We start from the raw sequence: 18,977 nt of genomic DNA on the forward strand, positions 1-18,977 counted from the left end.
TTGTGTGTATTTATCACGTAGAAAGATGCAAAACGTTAATAACGGGAATTCATTCCACAATAAAAGCCTGATCTGATTTGGTATATTTAATCAGAATAATGGGGAAATGTGACATTATTGTGGGAAGGCATCAACATCATTTTGTGATGAATTCAGATGATTCAATCCTTAAAAGATATAAGAAATAAGAAGAAACCTAACCTCTAAAATTAATGTTGTTGTTGTTGTTATCAGCCTATTGCTATCTTGCCTACTTGTTTTACTTTTTTCTGGATGTTTTGTTTCGGTTGTTGTAGGGTTTTTTTGGGGGGAGGGGGGGGGGGGTTATTATTTGTTTGTTGTTGTTTTATTGTTTGTTTCTACAAGTCCGTCCCACTGGATTTGCTGCGCGAGGCCGAAACGCGCGGCCGCGACGCATTACTTTGAAAGTCTCGGCGTGCTTCCGGTCTGCAAGCCGCCGACTTGTCGCACGTCCAACTGAACGTGCGCCAGACTTGTGTCCGGGGAAGGTGAGCGCGCGGCTGTACACCGGCTGCTGCAGCTGTCGTGGCGGTCCACGCCTCGTGATCTCGTGCTCGTGGAGTTTATTTCGTCATCATCAGCATCACTTTGTATTGGATCGGTGATCGGATATTGATCCCCAAGCCCTTCCTGTCGGTATGAATCCACACTGGTAAGACTAAGATTTATTTATTTATTTATTTATTTATTTATTTATTTATTTAGTCCCTGCACCTGTTGCTTTACAAACTCCTGCAAAAAAAAACATTCAAACCGTGTTTTAAAGGAGGGTCTTTATGATCAGTGCGTCACCATTTATAGAGTTTCTTTAGGCGTGAGAGTGAGTTGTGAGTCACGCACCTGCTTATTGGATCAGAGTCAGGAGGGATTGAGCAGGTACACAATGGAGCGAGTGGACCCTCCAGAAGTAGGCCACAAATCATGTAATCCCTCCTCCCCACCACCACCACCACCACCACCCTGCTCCCTTCTCCTACCTGTGTCATGCTGACTGCACGGCTGACGATGTGTCAGCATTCACACAACTTCTCCCGGCCCTGGGTCCATTTCCAGGAGACGAGGAGTCCCCTCCATCCTTCAGCGTCGCCACATCAGAGAGGTTTATCCCTGCAGGATCCGGAGGCTCCGCCCGAACACTCCTGTGTGACATCAACAGACAAAACGCGTGATGGATTCCCTGATTTATCCACAAGGAATAGCCATTAACATCCGCACGTCTTCCCACAGAGCAGCTGGCCCGATGCTTCACTCCTGTCAGCGCAGGAACTACTCATCCCTGACTTCCTGTCTACCCAGGATTCCTCCGAGGCCCACCTACTCCCCCTCTGTCTCTCACTGAAGCTGTGGAGCAGATACAGATTGAGGATATAGATTACATACATCTAAATTATGCAATGCAATTAAATTTAAAGGCCGTTTAGAGCCCGTGAGGCGAAACAATAAGGACTTCTTTTTTTTTATAATAACAAACTTTTACAGTAATCCTTCAATTTTTAATACAATTCTGGCACAACCCAGCTTCCAGCAGGAGCTCTTTTGGAATTAATAACACTTATATTTTATTCAATAATAACAATAACAGAGTTCCACTGAAGATAGCATCCATGTATTTGCTGTACATAAAGCTGCGCTCATCCACAGTAGCTCAAATGACCATGCGTGATGTGAACAGGGTCAACCCGCAGATAATCATCACCCAACACTGAAGGTATCACTATCAACATATTATTACTACCTAATATTATTGGCATCGGCCCCCAAAAATCCAGCATCAGCTGGGCTCTGACGTACATCGATTTAGTGTCATAGAAGTAAACAGGACGAAAACAGTTCAAAGGTGACGTGTAAAATCAAACTATGAATGTTTTTTTAATTATTTTTTTTAACTCTTGATACTGGAGTTCGGCCTGATTGTGATGACGGTCATGATTCGCTCATTATCGACTTCCTGCCAGCAAACAACAACAGTCTGCTGCGATGCCGTTCAGCCGGAGCAGTTGGTGTTTTCAGTGGTTTCGAGACAGGAGGCTCCCTGCTGGCAGACAGATTGTCGGTAATTACAATCCTCTCAGAATATAACCGTGTGTGTGTGTGTGTGTGTGTGTGTGTGTGTGTGAGAGAGAGAGAGAGAGAGAGAGAGAGAGAGGGGCAGCAAAATGAATAAAATCTCAGATTTCAAAATAAAAGCATTGTATCCTGCACATCTCACTGTCCATCCGACCTCTAACCTAAAATTTGTCTTCTTCACCTTCCTGTAATTTTGCTGACACAAATCAACTTGCTGATGATTATTAATTTGTCTCATCACCTTTGTAAAAAAATAAATAAATAAATAACAAATAAATATCACACCCAAAATAGGGAATAAGCATGTGTTTCCTCTCCTGGTCACATGTCTCATTAAAATCTTGGCCTCACCATAGCAACCCCCTCCATCACACACACACACACACACACACACACACACACACACACACACACACACACACACACACACACACACACACACACACACACACACACACACACACACACACACACACACACACACACAGGTTCTTAAGCAGGCTTTTCGTTCTATCCTTAGCCTCGCCTCTCCTGTCTTCTCACACCTGATTACTGACTGCCATTTTACCCAGAGAGCTCTGCGACCCGGCACTCGGCTGCACATTCCCGGCGTCTGACTCGAGCTGCGGAGACAGACGCCTCGCACACACACGCACGCACACACGCACACACACACACACACACACACACACACACACACACACACACACACACACACACCGACTCCTGGTGTGCTTACAGTAGATATCCGCAAATTTCTCCTCAGTTTTTCCACATCTCTTGGGACCATGTTGCCTGAACATGTGAGTAGTAAACTTAATAGATGGATGTACGCCGGTTAAAAGGTTTTCAATTAGTGGAAGCGGCTGTTCTTTAATTCCTTTGTGATGATTTTAAAAAGGCATAAAATAGTTTGAAGTTGTTGTTTAGATGTAAAAATAGGCCTGTAGTTATATGTAATATACTGTTATTACATGGTGCTTATTAATTGTTAAAAGTGTCTCAACTTGTTGCTATAATGCTTAAATGGTTGGTGGATGTGAAGTCCATTAATCGATCAGTCCTGTGCCATCAAACTATTCAGCAACCGTTAATATAATTAATCATTTTCTGTCATTTTTTTAAAGGAAAAAGGTCAATCATTTGTTAGTTACAGCGTCGTAACTGTAAAAATGTACAGTTTTAAAGTGTCATGTACGATGCAAACTGAATATTCTCTCCTGTGCGACGAAACAAGAGCTTTAAATACATTTGATTGCTCTCGTGGATTTTTTTTTTTCCGGGTATTTTCTGACACTGTATAGATTAAAAAAAAAAAAAAAAAAGTAGCTCTGTATTCAAAAAAATACTATCTAATTAACCAGTAATTATAATAATCACTAAATTTATTGTGTTTTGAATGTTGAGACATGAAAACAAAAGTAATCATGAATCAGTTACTTAAATGTGTTGTAATGGGAACACGGTGGAACCACATGATGTTGGATTAAGTTCCCTCGTTAGGCCTCAGCAGGGGAAATAAATCACACTGCAAGTTTTGGCCTATGCAGCTCTGTCTCCGTGTCACGACAGCATTAATCCTAAATGTTAAGGTGGACACCTTATTTAAGACCTGCAGTAAAATGATATTCCTCTTTATCACTGTTTTTTGTTGGTCGTTTCTGATGATTTGGACATAAATAGCATCACTTTTGCCTAAAATGTGAGATTGACTCCATCAAGTCAAAAAGAGCGTCACAGACGATTTATTCGTGCTGTGTTACCTCGGTAACCAATCCAGCTGTGTTTTATTTGAATATTGTGTCGTTTACATGGAGTTGAATATATATATATATATAGAAATAAGATGATATCCTGGATGCGAGGTTATTCAGAGAGACGGAGCTGAGGAGGGATTAAGAAGCACAGAGTCACGTTGGGAGTCTGCAGCTCAGAGCGCTGATTTGGCCTCGGGTCCGGCCTCCTGGGACTCTAAAGCCTGTTAAGCCGGCTGATAACGTTCACCTTTTGTATACCGTGTACTGAAAGTCATTACAGTTAACAGTCCAGGGTCACGTCATTAACATCCCGCTGAATATAAAATGGGATATTTCCCTGCGGGTTCGAGCAGGTCGAACGGTTTTCAGCTTACACCTGTTTTTACTGCGGTTTATCGTCACCTCATCAGGATTTCGGTAGATCTGGGTTTTGTACATATTTTACTGTCTGTTCAGCAGGTATGTGAATACGCAGACGTCCAAATGCCCACAGAGCCAACAGGTGCTTCGTAAAGTTATAAAACTAAGCCAAACTGTACGAGAAGCGGGGCAAACTTTTCACGTCGCACGATGCCAGGACATGTTTTTTTTTTTGTTCAAATAGAGTGGAGATGCTGGATATCTTTGATGGATCTTTTCTCAGACAAACGTCGGGCAGAAAGCATTTTGGGAGAATAAGAACGAGGGGAAATGTTTTTTTCTGATCATTTAAACGACACTGAATGAGGAAAGTAAAACATTGTGGTTAGTTAGGCAACAAACAATTTTGATTACATAATTGCTTTTCACAGAGCGGTTTCTTCTTGTTGAGCCCTGACATGTCAGCTGTCCTGTTAGTCCGGAATCCTCCTTAAACACCTCGACATCCTGATTACCATTAGTGACCTTGTGAGTATAATTAGAGAGTAGGTGAACAGAACAAGAAAAGGACACGTAACACCGAAAAGATAAGAGATGAAAACCTCCTCTTTTGAAAACAATTGAAGCAGGCCATACTTTGTCACCGCGCTTCTTGGTGCCGCAATACCACATTTTAAGTCCACATACACATTGTGTAAATGACTGTCAACAGGAATAAACACATTTTTAGAAAACGTGGGGCTTTTTTAATGTTTAATTTTGGAGTTTTGTCAGAATAAGCTTTGACCGCACTGTTTGCAGTAAATCAAATACACAGTGTTGGCTACTTTATTATCTCTGAGCTACGGAAATTGGACAAGCTATTCTCTCCGAAAGGCAGATATTTTGTCCTTTTCAATTCAATTCAATTCAAATTTATTTATATAGCCCCAAATCACAACATAGGTTATTTCATGGCACTTAACACATTAACGTCCTTACAGCAAGATGTTACAATATTATACAGAGAAACCCAACAATTCCCACGTAAGCTAGGAGGGAAAATACTCCTCTTTAAGGGAGAAAAACCTCCAACAAGAGGGAAGAAAAACTCCCTCTTGACAGGAAGAAACCTCCGACAGAACCAGGCTCAGAGGTGGGCGGCCATCTGCCTCGACCGGTTGGGGAGAGAGGAGAGCAGAGAGAGAAAAGGACAGCAGAGAGATAGAAGAGAAGAACTGTTGGTGGAGACGACAAGCGCAGGACAGAGACATGCAGCTCCATGACGGGACATCTTCAAAAGAAAGAAGAGAAACTACACGAGCGAGGGAACTGAATGGAGACAATTCAGACAATAAGAAAAAGCTATGGGAGAGAAAAAGATGGTGAAAGAGTCAGTTAAAGAGTAGGAGGAAAGAAAAGAAGCTCAGTGCGTAACGAGGTCCCCCAGCAGCATTGGCCTATAACAGCATAACTAAGGGTTGGTTCAGGTCTACCTGAGCCAGCCTTAACTATAGGCTTTATCAAAAAGGAACGTTTTGAGTCTAATCTTAAAGCTAGAGAGGGTTTCTGCCCCTCCAACACAAACTGGGAGCTGGTTCCACAGGGGAGGAGCCTGAAAACTGAAGCTCCGCCTCCCATTCTACTTCTGTAAACTCCAGTAACCACAAGTAGACCAGCGTACTGAGAGCTTTTCATATGTTTTAGTAGGAGTCCGATCAGGTCAGGATGAGGCATATTAGTGGGGACAGGGGAGACATTTGGTTACCTCCGCGGATGATGTTGGGTCCAGGCTGCTGTTTTCAGGGACAGGTGTAACGGACTCTGCAGCACTTTTCTGAAAGAAGAAGAAAAAAAGAATGAACAGTCGGTCAGAGCCGATCGCACCTGACAGATTTCTGGTTGCACGTGCATTTGGAGCCATATTGTCTTGTTATGCTTTTCTAATTTCAACGGCCTCTTTCTATGTGTGTGTGTGTGTGTGTGTGTGTGTGTGTGTGTGTGTGTGTGTGTGTGTATCTCCCAGGTGTGTGTGAGATCGCAGCATGAACTTGGTCCAGACTGGGATGTGGGACCCCCACCCCCCGTCTAAACATGCCTCTTCCCTCCCACCGCCGCCCCGCTCACGCCTGACCCACGTGACCACAGCCACACCGGCCAAGCGGATCACCTTCTACAAAAGTGGCGACAACCAGTTCGGTGGCGTCAGAATGGCCATCCACAAGCGCAGCTTCAAATGCTTCGACACCCTGCTGGACGACCTTTCTCAAAAGGTTAGAGGGACTGATGTGGTCACAAAGGGATTTCTTTTGAAGCTGCGTGAATACTGTGCTTTCAACTTTTCTCCCCTAAATTTTCATGGAGGACAATCCTCTATACAGATAAGTTAGATATGTATTTTGAGTGAGTATGTACTGTATGTTTCCACACGTAGGTGCCCCTGCCGTTCGGCGTGCGGACTGTGACCACCCCCCGCGGCACCCACACCATCAAACACCTGGAGCAGCTGCAGGACGGCGGCTGCTACCTCTGCTCTGACCGCCGTCAGGTTAAACCATTAAACATGTGGGTGGCCAGCAAACACCCGAGCAACTGGTACCATCAAAACCGGAGGCCTCAACGGCCGGAAACCTCGTCCACAACGCCGCCTGGACATTCGCATATGCCTTACAGGCAGCGGCGCATCCTGCTGGTGAAAAACAGCGAACCGGGGATGAGGAGGAGCATGGTGCTGAGCAGGAGGTCCACCAGGAGCCTGAGAGCCTTTCTGGACGAGGTGTCGGAGGTGATGCAGTTTCATGTCCGCAAGCTCTACTCTGTAGAGGGACGCCGGGTAAGGATTCATTTGTATTTGTGTTTATTTTACAGAGGAGACCCCGGTTTAGTAAAAAAAAAAAAAAAAAACTGACAGTTTGATTTTCCTTTCCAGATCGACAGCGTACAAACCCTGATGACTTGTCCTGGTGTGCTGGTGTGTGTCGGCCGGGAAGCCTTCAGTCCACTGCTGGTAAACTTCATCAGGAAGACCTCAGAGGAAAAATTGCCCGGTATGAGCTCCAGGTCCCCCGGTCTCGGCCCCCGCACTCCTGGAAACGGGGCCCGATCCCCTGCTGCTCAAGGAGTAAGGTCCCCGCCTCACGGAGCTCAGTCCAGAGCCAGCGAGTACAGCGAAGGACTTGAAAGCAAGAAAAATGGTAAGAAGAATCTACATACACACTTTTGGGTCCAATCGCAAAGCAGTACAGGGTGCAACAAAAAGTATAAAAAAAAAGTTACTTCAAAGGTGCTATTCTGTTTTTCCTTACAGTTAACTTTGGTCTGGAGACCAAAAAGAGCATCATCCACCCTCGCTCCGATTCCTCAAACCGCTCCGCCCGTTTCTCTTTGTCATCTGAAAAGTCTTACAGCAACGGTCTGAGCGGGAGAGCTGGCAGCATGAACGACGACATTGAAAAGCGCGTGCTGGTCAACAAAGACGGCAGCCTCTCGGTGGAGATGAGGGTGCGTTTTCACCTCCACAACGACGAGACAGTCCAGTGGTCCACGAATATTAAAAAGACCCCGTCTCTGACGAATGAAAGTTGCCCTCTGGGCCAGGCCCAGTCCCAGTACCTGCAGCAGGGCCAGTCAGAAAGCTGCTCTGACCCTGATTCCATGACCTATGACCCAGAGGGGGTGGACTACTCCAGCCAACCCGGACAGTCTGCGATGGAGGGCAACCACTGCCCCTGTTGCTACCAGCGGCAGGAACAGCAGTACGACTTGTGGGAAAACCCCGTGCACAGCCACAAACAGCCTCCCGTCCCACCCCCGCACACATCCGGCCACACCCACACCACGATGCGACACACCCACTCCTCGAGCTCGTCCTCATCGTGCAACTCCAGGAGGGTGTTGCGCTGCCGAGCGCGACTCTCCGCCTGCAAGGACGGCTCAGATTCGGAGCAGGGCCAACTAGTCCAGGAAGAGGTGTGCGTGACGGAGCAAGTGGAGCACCGGGTGGAGATGGAGCAGCACGGGGACACCCATGTCGAGGTCTGCAAGGTGAGCCGGTGCTGCAGTCGCAGCGAAGTGGTCGCCACTCATGGTGAGATAACGATGGAGGAAGAGGAACGCCCGATGTCGGTAGTCAGCAGCACCTCACACGTCCTCCAGTCGTTGAAAGAGGACCAGGATCATGAAGATGATGAAGACGATGAAGATGACGATCTGCCCCCCAGCGCCTCGCAGTGCTGCCACAGCATTCAACAATCCCCGGAGGAGAGCGGAAACGGGGACGTGCGTGCAGCTTCCTCCTGTCGCTGTGGAGCATCAACCGCAGGGGCGGAGGAGACTGACCGAGCACCGAGCGCCACGTCTAAAGTAAGCGAAGCCAGGAATCCAAAATCAGAGGAAGAAGTGAATGGCGACGAAGAGGTAAAAAGGGTCCTCAGTGGCTTGTCCGGTCACACGGGACTTTCAGCAGTCTCTCAGAAGTCAGGGCTGTCCGGTGTGTGCTCGGACTGTGGGGGCTGCAAACGTGCGGTCAACTCTATTTCTAATAGCAGAGCGTCACGGAGGTCCAATTGTTCCAACCGAGCCTCTCCAAACCCAGAGAACACCGACGGCAGCAGCGATGATGCTGCCTCCGCTGTGTCCACACAATCCAACAAGAGCAACCTCACCAATGGGCGCCTCTCTGCTGCATCAAATGTCTTGGAAGTCAGAGCATCTAACAATGAGCCAACAGGCAAACAGGAAGAAAGGGCTCCGAGTGCCGCCTCAGCCACAAGCCAAAAGTCCAGCAGATCGAAACTGTCCGCCAAGTCCACCAAGTCTCACAAGTCCACCGCTGAAGCTCCGGATATTACTTCAAGAGAGGAAGCAGAGGGAGAGAACGCTGAAGAAAGAGCAGTCAGCTGCTTGTCAGACAAATCTGGTGCTTCAGTCAAGCCGAATAGGTCGAGCTGTCAGTCAAGTACCAAAGCTGCATCCCCGGCAGTGGATGAGGACGACTCGAACAAAAGAGCTGCCAGCAACCTCTCCGTCAGGTCGATTGTTTCTGCCAAGTCTGGAAAGCCGGAAAGACCCGATAGTGTCCAATCAGCTAAGTCGATTGTTTCGGCAAAGTCTCACAGGTCTGCTAGCAGTCATCGTGCAAAGGCAGTATCTCCAAGTGGCCCGGCAGCCGATGAACCCGTCATAGACGTGACTGGAGAGGGGGAAGGAGCAGATGAAGAGGAAAGAGCAGTGAGTGCCATGTCAGCAAAGTCCAATTCCTCTGCCACGTCTAATAAATCCCATAAGTCCACTGGAGCTTCAGAAAAGTCACTTTCTCCAAGGACAGGAGATGGAGGGGACGGAGATGTAAGGGCAACAAGTCAAATGTCTGTTAAGTCGAACAGGTCCGTCAAGTCTACAAAGCCATCCGAGCCCAATTGTAATGGCATTGAGATGCCGACCTCAAAGGTCGAAGAGGAGGTCGAGGAAGCGGGAACACAGCAGAGGCCAGAAAGTAAGATGTCGGCCAAATCTGCAGCGTCCTCCAAATCTCATCGACCTGGCTGTAATAAAAACACAGGAGAAGCTTCTGAAATTGCAGACGTTACAAAAGATGCCGAAAACGCTGAGGACCGAGCTGCCAGCGCTCTATCCGCTAAATCAGCTTCCTCTGCAAAGTCCTCCAAGTCCCGGAAGTCCAAACAGACCGCAGCATCTCCAAATCCTAACGACGCTCACGTTCCTTTGATTGAGACGAGCAGAGAGGACACGCAAAATGAAACTCAAGAGCGGGCGGGGAGCGCCATGTCTGTGAAGTCTAAGTCTTCAATGAGGTCCAGGACTTCCCACAAGGCCAGCAAGAATCTCTTAAGTCCGAACGTTGTCACCATTAAAATGCCAGGAGGACCAGATGAGGAAACGAAAGAGAGGTCAGCGAGCGCAGCATCAGTAAAATCAAATGCTTCACCTGCTGTATCCAAGTCCGATCATAATGAAACGGCTGATACTGCTGTCGCTGAAACAGCAGGTGAAAAGGAAATCTCTCACGGCCACCTCTCACCCAGGAAAACCCGTTCATCACGGACCGCATCACCCACAGCTCCATCCACCAAAGGTTCTCCGTCCCCGGTGCAACAGCTGCTGCCGGGCCCCGATGCTGGCGAGACAAGAGGACCTAGCACCTTGTCCGTTTACTCCGCCACCTCTTCTAAATCTGACAGATCTAGATGTCGCTGTGGGGTAACTTCAGCACTCGAAAAGGAGAACAAAGAAAAGGAGAGCGACGACAGCAAAATTGAGGAGACTTCGGAGCGAGCTGCCAGCATCCTGTCGTCCAGAAGACAGAGGAGAGAATCCGGAGGAACGGAGCCACCTTTGAGTCGCAACTCATCGGGATCGGTCTCTCTCGGCCTGCCAGAGGAACAGGACACAGCTGACTCAGACAGCGGGAAGTCCAGCGTTTCATTTCACAGAGACAGCGAGAGTAGGGGGAAGGCCCGAGTCGTGACGGTAGCTCCAAAAGCCCCCAAAAGCCCAAACGGGTCCATCAGGTCTCAAAAGTCCAACGCCAAGAAAATCGCTTCATCTCACAACACTCCAGCTGTTGATATCCCTACTATTGAAACGCCAGGAGCAGGTGAAGATGAAGGCGAAGAGGGTGGAGAGCAGCACGCAGAGAGAGCAGACAGTCATATGTCAGTCAAAAGCAGCAGGTCTCACAAGGCTCCTCATCGCGGTCACTTCAAAGCAATAGTTCTGAATCTTACCAGTAAGTCCAAAGAGAACCTCGCCGGCGGCGGCTCACCCAAAGTCGGAAATGACGTCGAAATAGAAAGTGCGAAGTCTGCTTCGACAACAAAAGCCAGCAATCTGGAGAACAGGACGTCATCGGCGAGGTCGTCAGCAAGTGGTAGAGTTCGGAGCAAATCGGCCGCAAGCACCACTGTTAAAAATACAGCTGCTGGAGAGACAGCGAGTAAAGACAATGAAAACCAGGACAGCAGTAGACCAGCTAGTGGGGCCAAAGGGAAGGAGGACAATGTCTCCCAAAGTCCCTGTTGTCTCAGGCCTGCGTCGGCTACTTCACGTCACTCCGAGTCCAAAATAAAAGCCTCAAAGCAAGCGAACGCGCCAAAGGTCAAATCCAACGCAGGAGACGACAATTGCAGCATTAAAACATCCACTTCTCAGAAGAAAGAAACTCCCATCAAATCCTCAAGCCCCTGTCCCGTACACAGCCCCGAACGGTCCAACGGAGTGGAGACGCACAGCGAAAGCACCCTGTCTCACTCCCTGTCTGCTGCCGACCTGCTGAAGGAAACCATGGCTGCTTCACGCCCAGACAGCCAACAGTCGAAAGCCAGCAAAACCAGCGACAAACCCCGGAGCAAGAAAAGTGGGAGAGGTCAGAGCTCCAGGAATCTGAAGGATCAGGAGGAGGCGCTGGCACTGACACCCGCCTGTCTGCCCAATTCGTCCCCCAACGAGGTTGTGAGCGACTGGCTGCGCAGCATTCCTGCTAACAGCAGCGTGCTGGCTCTTGGCGACGAGCTGAACGAAGACGGGGACGAGCCGAAGGAGGAGGAGGAAGAGGAGGAGGAGGAGGAGGAGGAGGAGGAGCAAGGGACGCCTGGGGAAGAGAGTTCTGAAAAGGAGAAAGTGGAGACGGAGGAGAAAGCCGGGCCTGAAGAGGAGGAAGAGAAAGAGGAGGAAGCTCAATGTGATGCGGCCCAGGAGGAGAAGAGTTTGGATCGAGCTCCAGGTGATATAAAGGGGACTTCTCTCTCCGGTGCCCCGTTGCCGAGCGACGAGATGCTGGCCAAGAACTGGCATTCCTCTGCAGCCGTGATGAAAGTTCTCCTGAACTCTTCTCTGGGTCGATGTCGGAGCCTGCCTGAGGTCAGCCTATTAACTTTTGTCGCGGCAGCGCAATAACTATTGAAATATGACATAATATGACTTTTAAACAGACAAACCCTGTCCTAGTCTAAAGTTTAAACGTTTGAAATCAGCGAGTGTAAAATCCTGTTTAATTCACACTAAAGTTTTAAAGTCAAAAATACGAGCATCATTTAGAAATGTAACATGATCTGTCTTCTCTGAACATTTGCCGTCTCCTCGTAGGTGTCTCCGGTTTATGGTCGTAGACTGAGCACATCAGCCAGGGGGCTTCTGGACTGTCTGACCCAGCTCCAGCTCATTGAACCCGCGGCGGGCCTCGGCTGCAACCAACAGAAGAGCCGCAACCACCAGTACGAGGACATCATGGCCATCCTTCACTCCCTCTGGCTCACTGAACCGAGGGACACCGAGGGCAAGGACGGTGGCCCGGAGCAAGTGACGCCGCCGAGGTCGTCGTCCGGCGTGTACATGAGCAGCGGCTCCGGCAAATCAGGGAAGGACAACAGAAACCAAGAAGGAGACGAAACGCCTCCAAAACAGTCCGAATCTTTACACGATAATGAGGCGGCGGAGAACGTTCCAGAAGAGGAGGGAAACGCAGCGGAAACCGAGACGGAAGCGGTGGAGACGTCTGCGGAGGAAGCTCGGGAAGACGCAGCAGAGGAGGCGGTGCAGAGTGAGGAGCAAAACGCAGTTGATCAAAGTCCGGACGCCACTGAGAGCCGTTTTTCATTCGACAAGAGCTTCGCCAACGAAAGCTCCAAATCCCCCACCGATAACGAGCGGGAGATGCAGGAAGACTCGGGCTCGGGCTCGCCCTCGACTGTCCCGCGAGCGCCTTTGTCCAAAAGACTATCGCAGGACCCCGATCCGGTGTGGGTGCTCAACCTTCTGAAGAAGCTGGAGAAACAGTTCATGAACCACTACATCAACGCCATGGTGGAGTTCAAAGTGCGCTGGGACCTGGACGACAGCCTCATCCTCGACACCATGATCTGCGAGCTGAAGAACGAGGTGAGCCAGCGCATTCAGAGCAGCATCGAGCGGGAGATGAGGAAGATTCAGAGTCGAGCCGGGAGAGGCGGGAGGTCGCCCCGGCCGCCGCAAGGAGGGCACCTCTCCAGGGAGTCCACCATGACGGAGAAGAGGCGTAAAATGTTGAAGGTAACTCCACCACGAGTCCTCTTTACAACCTTGACGCGATACTACTGCTCGAATGGCGTCAAATATAATGATTGATTCTTGTTTTAGGTCATGAAGAACCAATCGGTGAAGACCGCCGACTCCCTCAGTGACGGAGAGACGACGGGCGAGTTGGACCACCAGCGCAACGAGGACGATTACTGCCCTTGCGACGCCTGCGTGCGCAAGAAAATGGACGCCCGGCCTGCCAATGCAAACCCGTTGGCGGCCGAAGCGCCGGTGATGATGGAGTTTGACCTCCTTAAGATACTCCAGCTGAAGAAAACCCCGTCGCCTGCGTCTCCCACCGCGCCGCAACCGTCGACGAAAGCCAACAGTGCTGATGAGGCGGGGAGGAATTTAGAGGTAGTCCAAGAGGAGGAGGAGGAAGAGAAGGGGGAGGAGGAGGAAGGACAAGAAAAAGATGAGGGTCAGGCAGGAGAAGAGGAGGAGACAGGAGGTGAAAAGGAGGAAAATAGTGCAGGTGATGAAGAGGAGGAAGAGGGAGTAACGGGTGGGGATGAAGGTGACGAAGAGACATCAGAACATGGAGAGGAAGAGGAAGAGGGACAATGCCAGTGTCAGCGTGCCGGGAGTGAGGAGGAGAGCGACAATGAAGGAGAGGGGAGAGGGGGAGACAGCGGAGGGAGAGGAGGCTGACGAAACGAGCAACAACGAAGATGTTGAGGAGAGATCAGGGGAGGAAGAGGGGGTGAATGTGGAGGATGAAGGAGAGACGGGAGGCGATGAGACAGAGGAAAACGAGGGGGGGACAGGACAGGAAGAGGAGGAGAGTGACAAAGGGACGGTAAAAGAGGTGACCGAAGGCGAAGGAGAGACCACAGAAAACGCAGAGAGGAAGAGGAGGAGGAGGAGAAGGAGGAGGAAGAGGAGGGAGAGGAGGAAGGGGAGGAAACTGCAGCGAATGAGGAGTCATCGGTGGTGGAGGAGTTTGTGGAGGGAAACGTGAGCGGGTCGGCAGAGGCGGAGGATGAAGATGACGGGGAGGACGGCACGGGACAGGGAGAGAGTGAGGAGGCGACGTCTGAGGAGGGCAGAGCCTCGCAGCAGGTAAATACACCAGATGATAAAGAAGATATTTTATAGTTTATTAATCTGAGAACGATGAGAATAAACTGAGTGGAGTTTCTTTTTAACAGCTAAAAGTGAATTAAATTATTTATAATGACGGAAGACGAGCGTTAAAAGATAATTCAGACGGGGCAACAAACGTGACCGGACCATCGACCGCATCTAAAAGTGGACGAGAACACTGTTACGCTTTATATATTAATATATATTAACTCCTAACATCCAATGAAAAACGATCTTTCACAGCCTCGATCATTGTTGACGTCAAGCCTCGAGACATTTCCCAGGTCATAGGTCGTGGTTCGTGTGGACTCTCCTCATCAACACCGTAAACATGACCGCATTATAAAGCAGCATTACGCTTAAAGATGAGTGGGAATGTCAGCGTTAAGGATGCAGGTTTGCCATTATCCTGGAGAGTAAAAAAAAAAATATATATATATATATATATATACCAATCAACTTGCTGTCTTCCTGTCACTCGACATCCGCGGCCAATCGGAGACGGTGTCTGGCCCTTTGACCCAGGTGGAATCAATCAAGCACACTGCCAGAGAGCACTTTTACCACAAATATTCACCACATTTACCTTTTTCCAGAGGCAGAATCTAAACACACGGCTCGTACGTGAAATTACCAAACAAATAAACACCCGCTTCTTTAACATGATGACAGCAGAAAACGAATGAATACCCTCCCCCCTCCCCCCCATAAAGCCATCTTACAGGGGAAAGTGCACTTCTTCTGAAAGGGCCAGGCAGGTCAGGGAATTATAGCCCTCACCTCGTGTGCACCTATGTCTTCGCGTACATAATACCCCTGGGAGCGGAGGAAGTGGTCTCCATGACAACGTGCATTTAAAACACTTAAGAAAAACATCCTGCAAGAACGTGTTTACTGTTGGTTTTACCTCCAAGTTGAAGCGGTAAAGATCCGCTGAACTTGTTGCCCTGTTTACAACCTTCGTGAGCTGTCAGACTTTATTAAGTGTTCCCAGATCCCAGGATTACTTTTGGTAGAAGTTTACATTATCCGAACTGACACGTAATGACCGAATCGCCCGAAACGACCCGAGGATCGTTGCTTTTTGCTCCGCGTGTGGTCGGTTCCCCGCTTCCCCTCATTACGTATTCTTTGAAGTAAAATTTGAAGATGCGGTTCCCTCATACGTTCCTTTCTGCATTGTGATTTTTTATTTTTTTGAAACACCGCCTTGCTTTAAAGAGGAATCTGACCTACTGCAGCCTGGCCACTAATTCTAAGCCTGTGGGAAAAGATAATCTCGCCATCCAATTAGACAGCCTGAACGAACCTGTTTTGTTTGGCAGCTTCTCCTGACGGACGTCTGCTGTTTTTGTCCGCCACCAACTGTCTCCTGGGAAACCGTTCTCACAAGTTCTCACGCGTTAAGTCGGTCAGAGAAAACAGAAGTTTAAAGCGGACGAGGTCGACTTTTGGTTTTTCACTGCAGATAAAGTGAAACTGAATTTAACACCACCCGTTAGGTTTGCTGTATAACCGACTTGCAGCTGTAATTGCTGACACTCTGCTGCCCCATTAGTGGCCGGTGCAGTTAATTACAACTGCTCAGAGATAATTTGCTGCTCTTGTTTAACCCTCAGGGCCAAGGCGCCACTGTTTGTGTGACCGAGGGAGAGGAGGCAGACGCCGAAGACTCAGACGAACGGCCGAGTGCTGAAGAATCAGGACGCGAGGAAGGGAAAGACAGTGGAGGAGACGCAGATGAGGAGGACGAGGTTGTCGAGGATGCCGTCGAGGAGTTGAGGCCCGAGGAAGAGGCGAACAAAACGAAGGACGGTGCTCTTCTGCACCAGTTCACCAGGACCTCGATGGAGTCGCAGCCCGGCTCGCTGGAGGACGTCGAATCGCCCTCGAACCCCGCAGACTCCATAGAGGTGCCCAAAGTGGGCAGCGGGGCGTCCACCGGCGGCACCGGGGGCCGCAGGAGGAGCCGGTCGCCTGCCAGGGTCAAACGACGCAAACCCAAAGTGGACGACGACGACCTGGACAACTTCTAACTTGCACCTCGGGGTGCTTGGGGAAGAGTAGGCGGCGGGCGAAATCACAGACTTCGTGAGCACTTCTCGCTCCTTCAGGGACCACGCCGGTAAACTTTAGTCCCACTCTGTAGGTTTAAAAAGAAATTTGGGCAGAAAACACTTTGAACACTTGAAGCACTTTTATCGCTCCAGATCTGGTGTAGGAGGAGTCACGGTGAGAAACGTGCACGTCTTTAGGAACCTGAAACTTGAAACCACCACCTTATCCTGTATGAATTATATTTGTATATTTTTGAAGTAAACTGTATGTATGAAGGCATATGTCAATATATTTTCGAACTTCAACTTTCGGCACCGGCGGGTGGATTCTGTGAACTCAGTTTTGTGTTCAGTGGACCACAGGTTTAATGTTTTATTGAACTGTGTAGCCATGAATATACCGAGTACCTCGAGGACTTGTTAGTTCAGTAGAACCCGTGTATCCGTACTTGGTTGCGTGTTTATTTATCGGACTGGATTCTCAGGGCAGCCGGCTTGCTTTAGAAAGGTCATCTCCCAGCTATTGCATAACTACCTGCTTAAATCTGGAGTCTGTTAAGAAGTCCTGTGTTTAAACCAACACAAGCTCTGTGACGTAATCTGATTACCTTCAAGAAATTGTTGGGACTCTTTTGGGAAATTCGCTGGCTGAGAGTTGCTGTGGATGTGCGGATTGATAACTGATAACGTGTTTATACGCTCATTATGAAGCTTAGTTTGCCGAGTCGTGCTGGACGATGTGGCCCTAAAATAAGATGCTGGTATTTCAATGCATTTCAATACTCTTGACAAAATACTCCAAAAAATATCTAAGGTGAATTAAAATAAGTGTTATAGTTTTACATGTCAGCTTGGAGGCAACAGTTTGCCTCAAATATTCATTAAAAAACAAACATATCATTATGTAAAGTTAAACACATGTTGTAGGGCATCACGTTACGCTGTGTAACTACGTCACATCATTACCTCAATACATTGGAATATTACCATTACTGTGATAGATATTTATTTAAATTATACCGTAAATTGTACTAATTATCGTGTATGCAAAACGACACACCCCTTTTGGATTAGTTTAGCACAAAGACTCAAAACAGCTGGAAACAGCTGGCCTGGCTCTGTTCAAAGGTAAAACCACTGCCCATCAACACCTCTGTAGTTGATTATCAGGCTGATGTCAAACCCTCCCTCTGCTGCTCTTCCTACGTGCGAGTTACAAGCTGTAGATTCAGGCGGGGTTTGTAATAACCAGCCATGTGAAACACCGGCGTGAAGCGTGTTACTGATATGCCTTACTGTATCCATGGTTACGTGAAGGTTGACGGACGGGAGCGGAGGCGGAGATCACGGTTGCGTCTCCCGTCTTCTGACATCTCCCCTCTCTGCTCGTGGCTCATCGCCGAGCCCGTTGGAGAGGCTGGACTGGGTCAAAGCTGCTCTCTGAAATGCTGGAAATCAGACTGTTCGAGACACACCCCCCCCCCCCCCCCCCCCCCCCCTCACCCAGTAATTTAAACCCCCGACCGAGCTGAGTGAGCTGGGCTCCAGGCTCACACCCGGAAATCTAGTTTTACAGCAGAGACACTTTGCTAATGGTGAGACTGTCTTCAGGACAGGGACAACGTGTTCAAGTCCTGCTGCTTAGTTTGACATAAGCCTCCGGTGTGTGGTACCAAGAGGGTGTGTGTGCCTATGCTGCTATTGGTCCCTTCAGCTGCCCATCGATCCGTGTCATCACCAAGTGAATATTATGTACCTATAGAGCAAATACACACATGAATGTACTAATGTTAACATGAATAAAATAAACGCCCAGGAGGATGATTCTTTTTTTTTTTTTTTTTTTTAACTGACTTCATGCCAAGAGGATGCTGAAATTTGAAGATGTCTGACTTTGAGATTAGCAAACAAACTATACTAACCCACAATTTGTTGTTTTTATATGTTTTGTTTGAGTACAGATCATCAAATAAGACATCAGAGACTAACTAGCTAACCGTCTCTTTCTAATTCCGGTCTTTTTGGTAAGCCAAGTTAATCGCCTGCGAGCTTTAGCTTCCTAATTAGAAATGAGGGCGTGCTAATCACCTAATTTCTTGTTCCTTACAATCAATCACCTTCAGGTGTTCAATAAGGTTTTCACCTCAAATTACTTCTCTCAAAGGAGCAGTTTAGAGGATTTAGTGGCGTCTAGTGGGGAGATTGCAGATTGCAACTAAATGAACCTCCCTCTCACTTCACCCTCCTCTTGTGACTACGCAGGAGAATCTACAGTGGCTGTGAAACTCGTGAAAACATGAACACCCCATCTCTAAGAAGAGTGTTTGGTTTGTCCCTGTTGGGCTACTGTAGAAACATGGCGGCCGAGGTGAAAGGGGACCTGCTCCCTGTGCAGACGTGAAGGGCTCAAAACCTACGTATGCGTGTACAACCGCCACGAGCTACTCAGAAACAGCTTGCGAACTGCTGGTATCTCAGGTCGGAGACCCCTTTTCTGCACTAATCAAACCGTAAACGTGAATATAAGATTCAATTTCTGCCAATAGAGTCCCTTAAATCCTACAAACTGAACCTGAAA

General features: G+C 48.5%; 1 protein-coding gene across 1 annotated transcript; it reads left to right on the plus strand.

Annotated features, from left to right (window-relative positions):
* Positions 1-562: 562 nt before the first annotated feature.
* Positions 563-18,209, plus strand: rp1l1a (rp1 like 1a). Its single transcript, XM_069712752.1, is given in 10 exon segments — positions 563-673; positions 6,211-6,457; positions 6,619-7,017; positions 7,114-7,378; positions 7,492-12,062; positions 12,288-13,229; positions 13,317-13,871; positions 13,873-14,098; positions 14,101-14,318; positions 15,962-18,209. Coding segments are annotated over 9 exon segments (7,821 nt in total). The 5' UTR covers positions 563-673; positions 6,211-6,229; the 3' UTR covers positions 16,379-18,209.
* The last annotated feature ends 768 nt before the right edge of the window (positions 18,210-18,977 follow it).

Source organism: Brachyistius frenatus, unplaced genomic scaffold, assembly GCF_029030835.1.
Source record: "Brachyistius frenatus isolate BFR_SWC_R1_liver_20210118 unplaced genomic scaffold, ASM2903083v1 Contig_112, whole genome shotgun sequence".
Taxonomy (NCBI): Eukaryota; Metazoa; Chordata; class Actinopteri; family Embiotocidae; genus Brachyistius; species Brachyistius frenatus.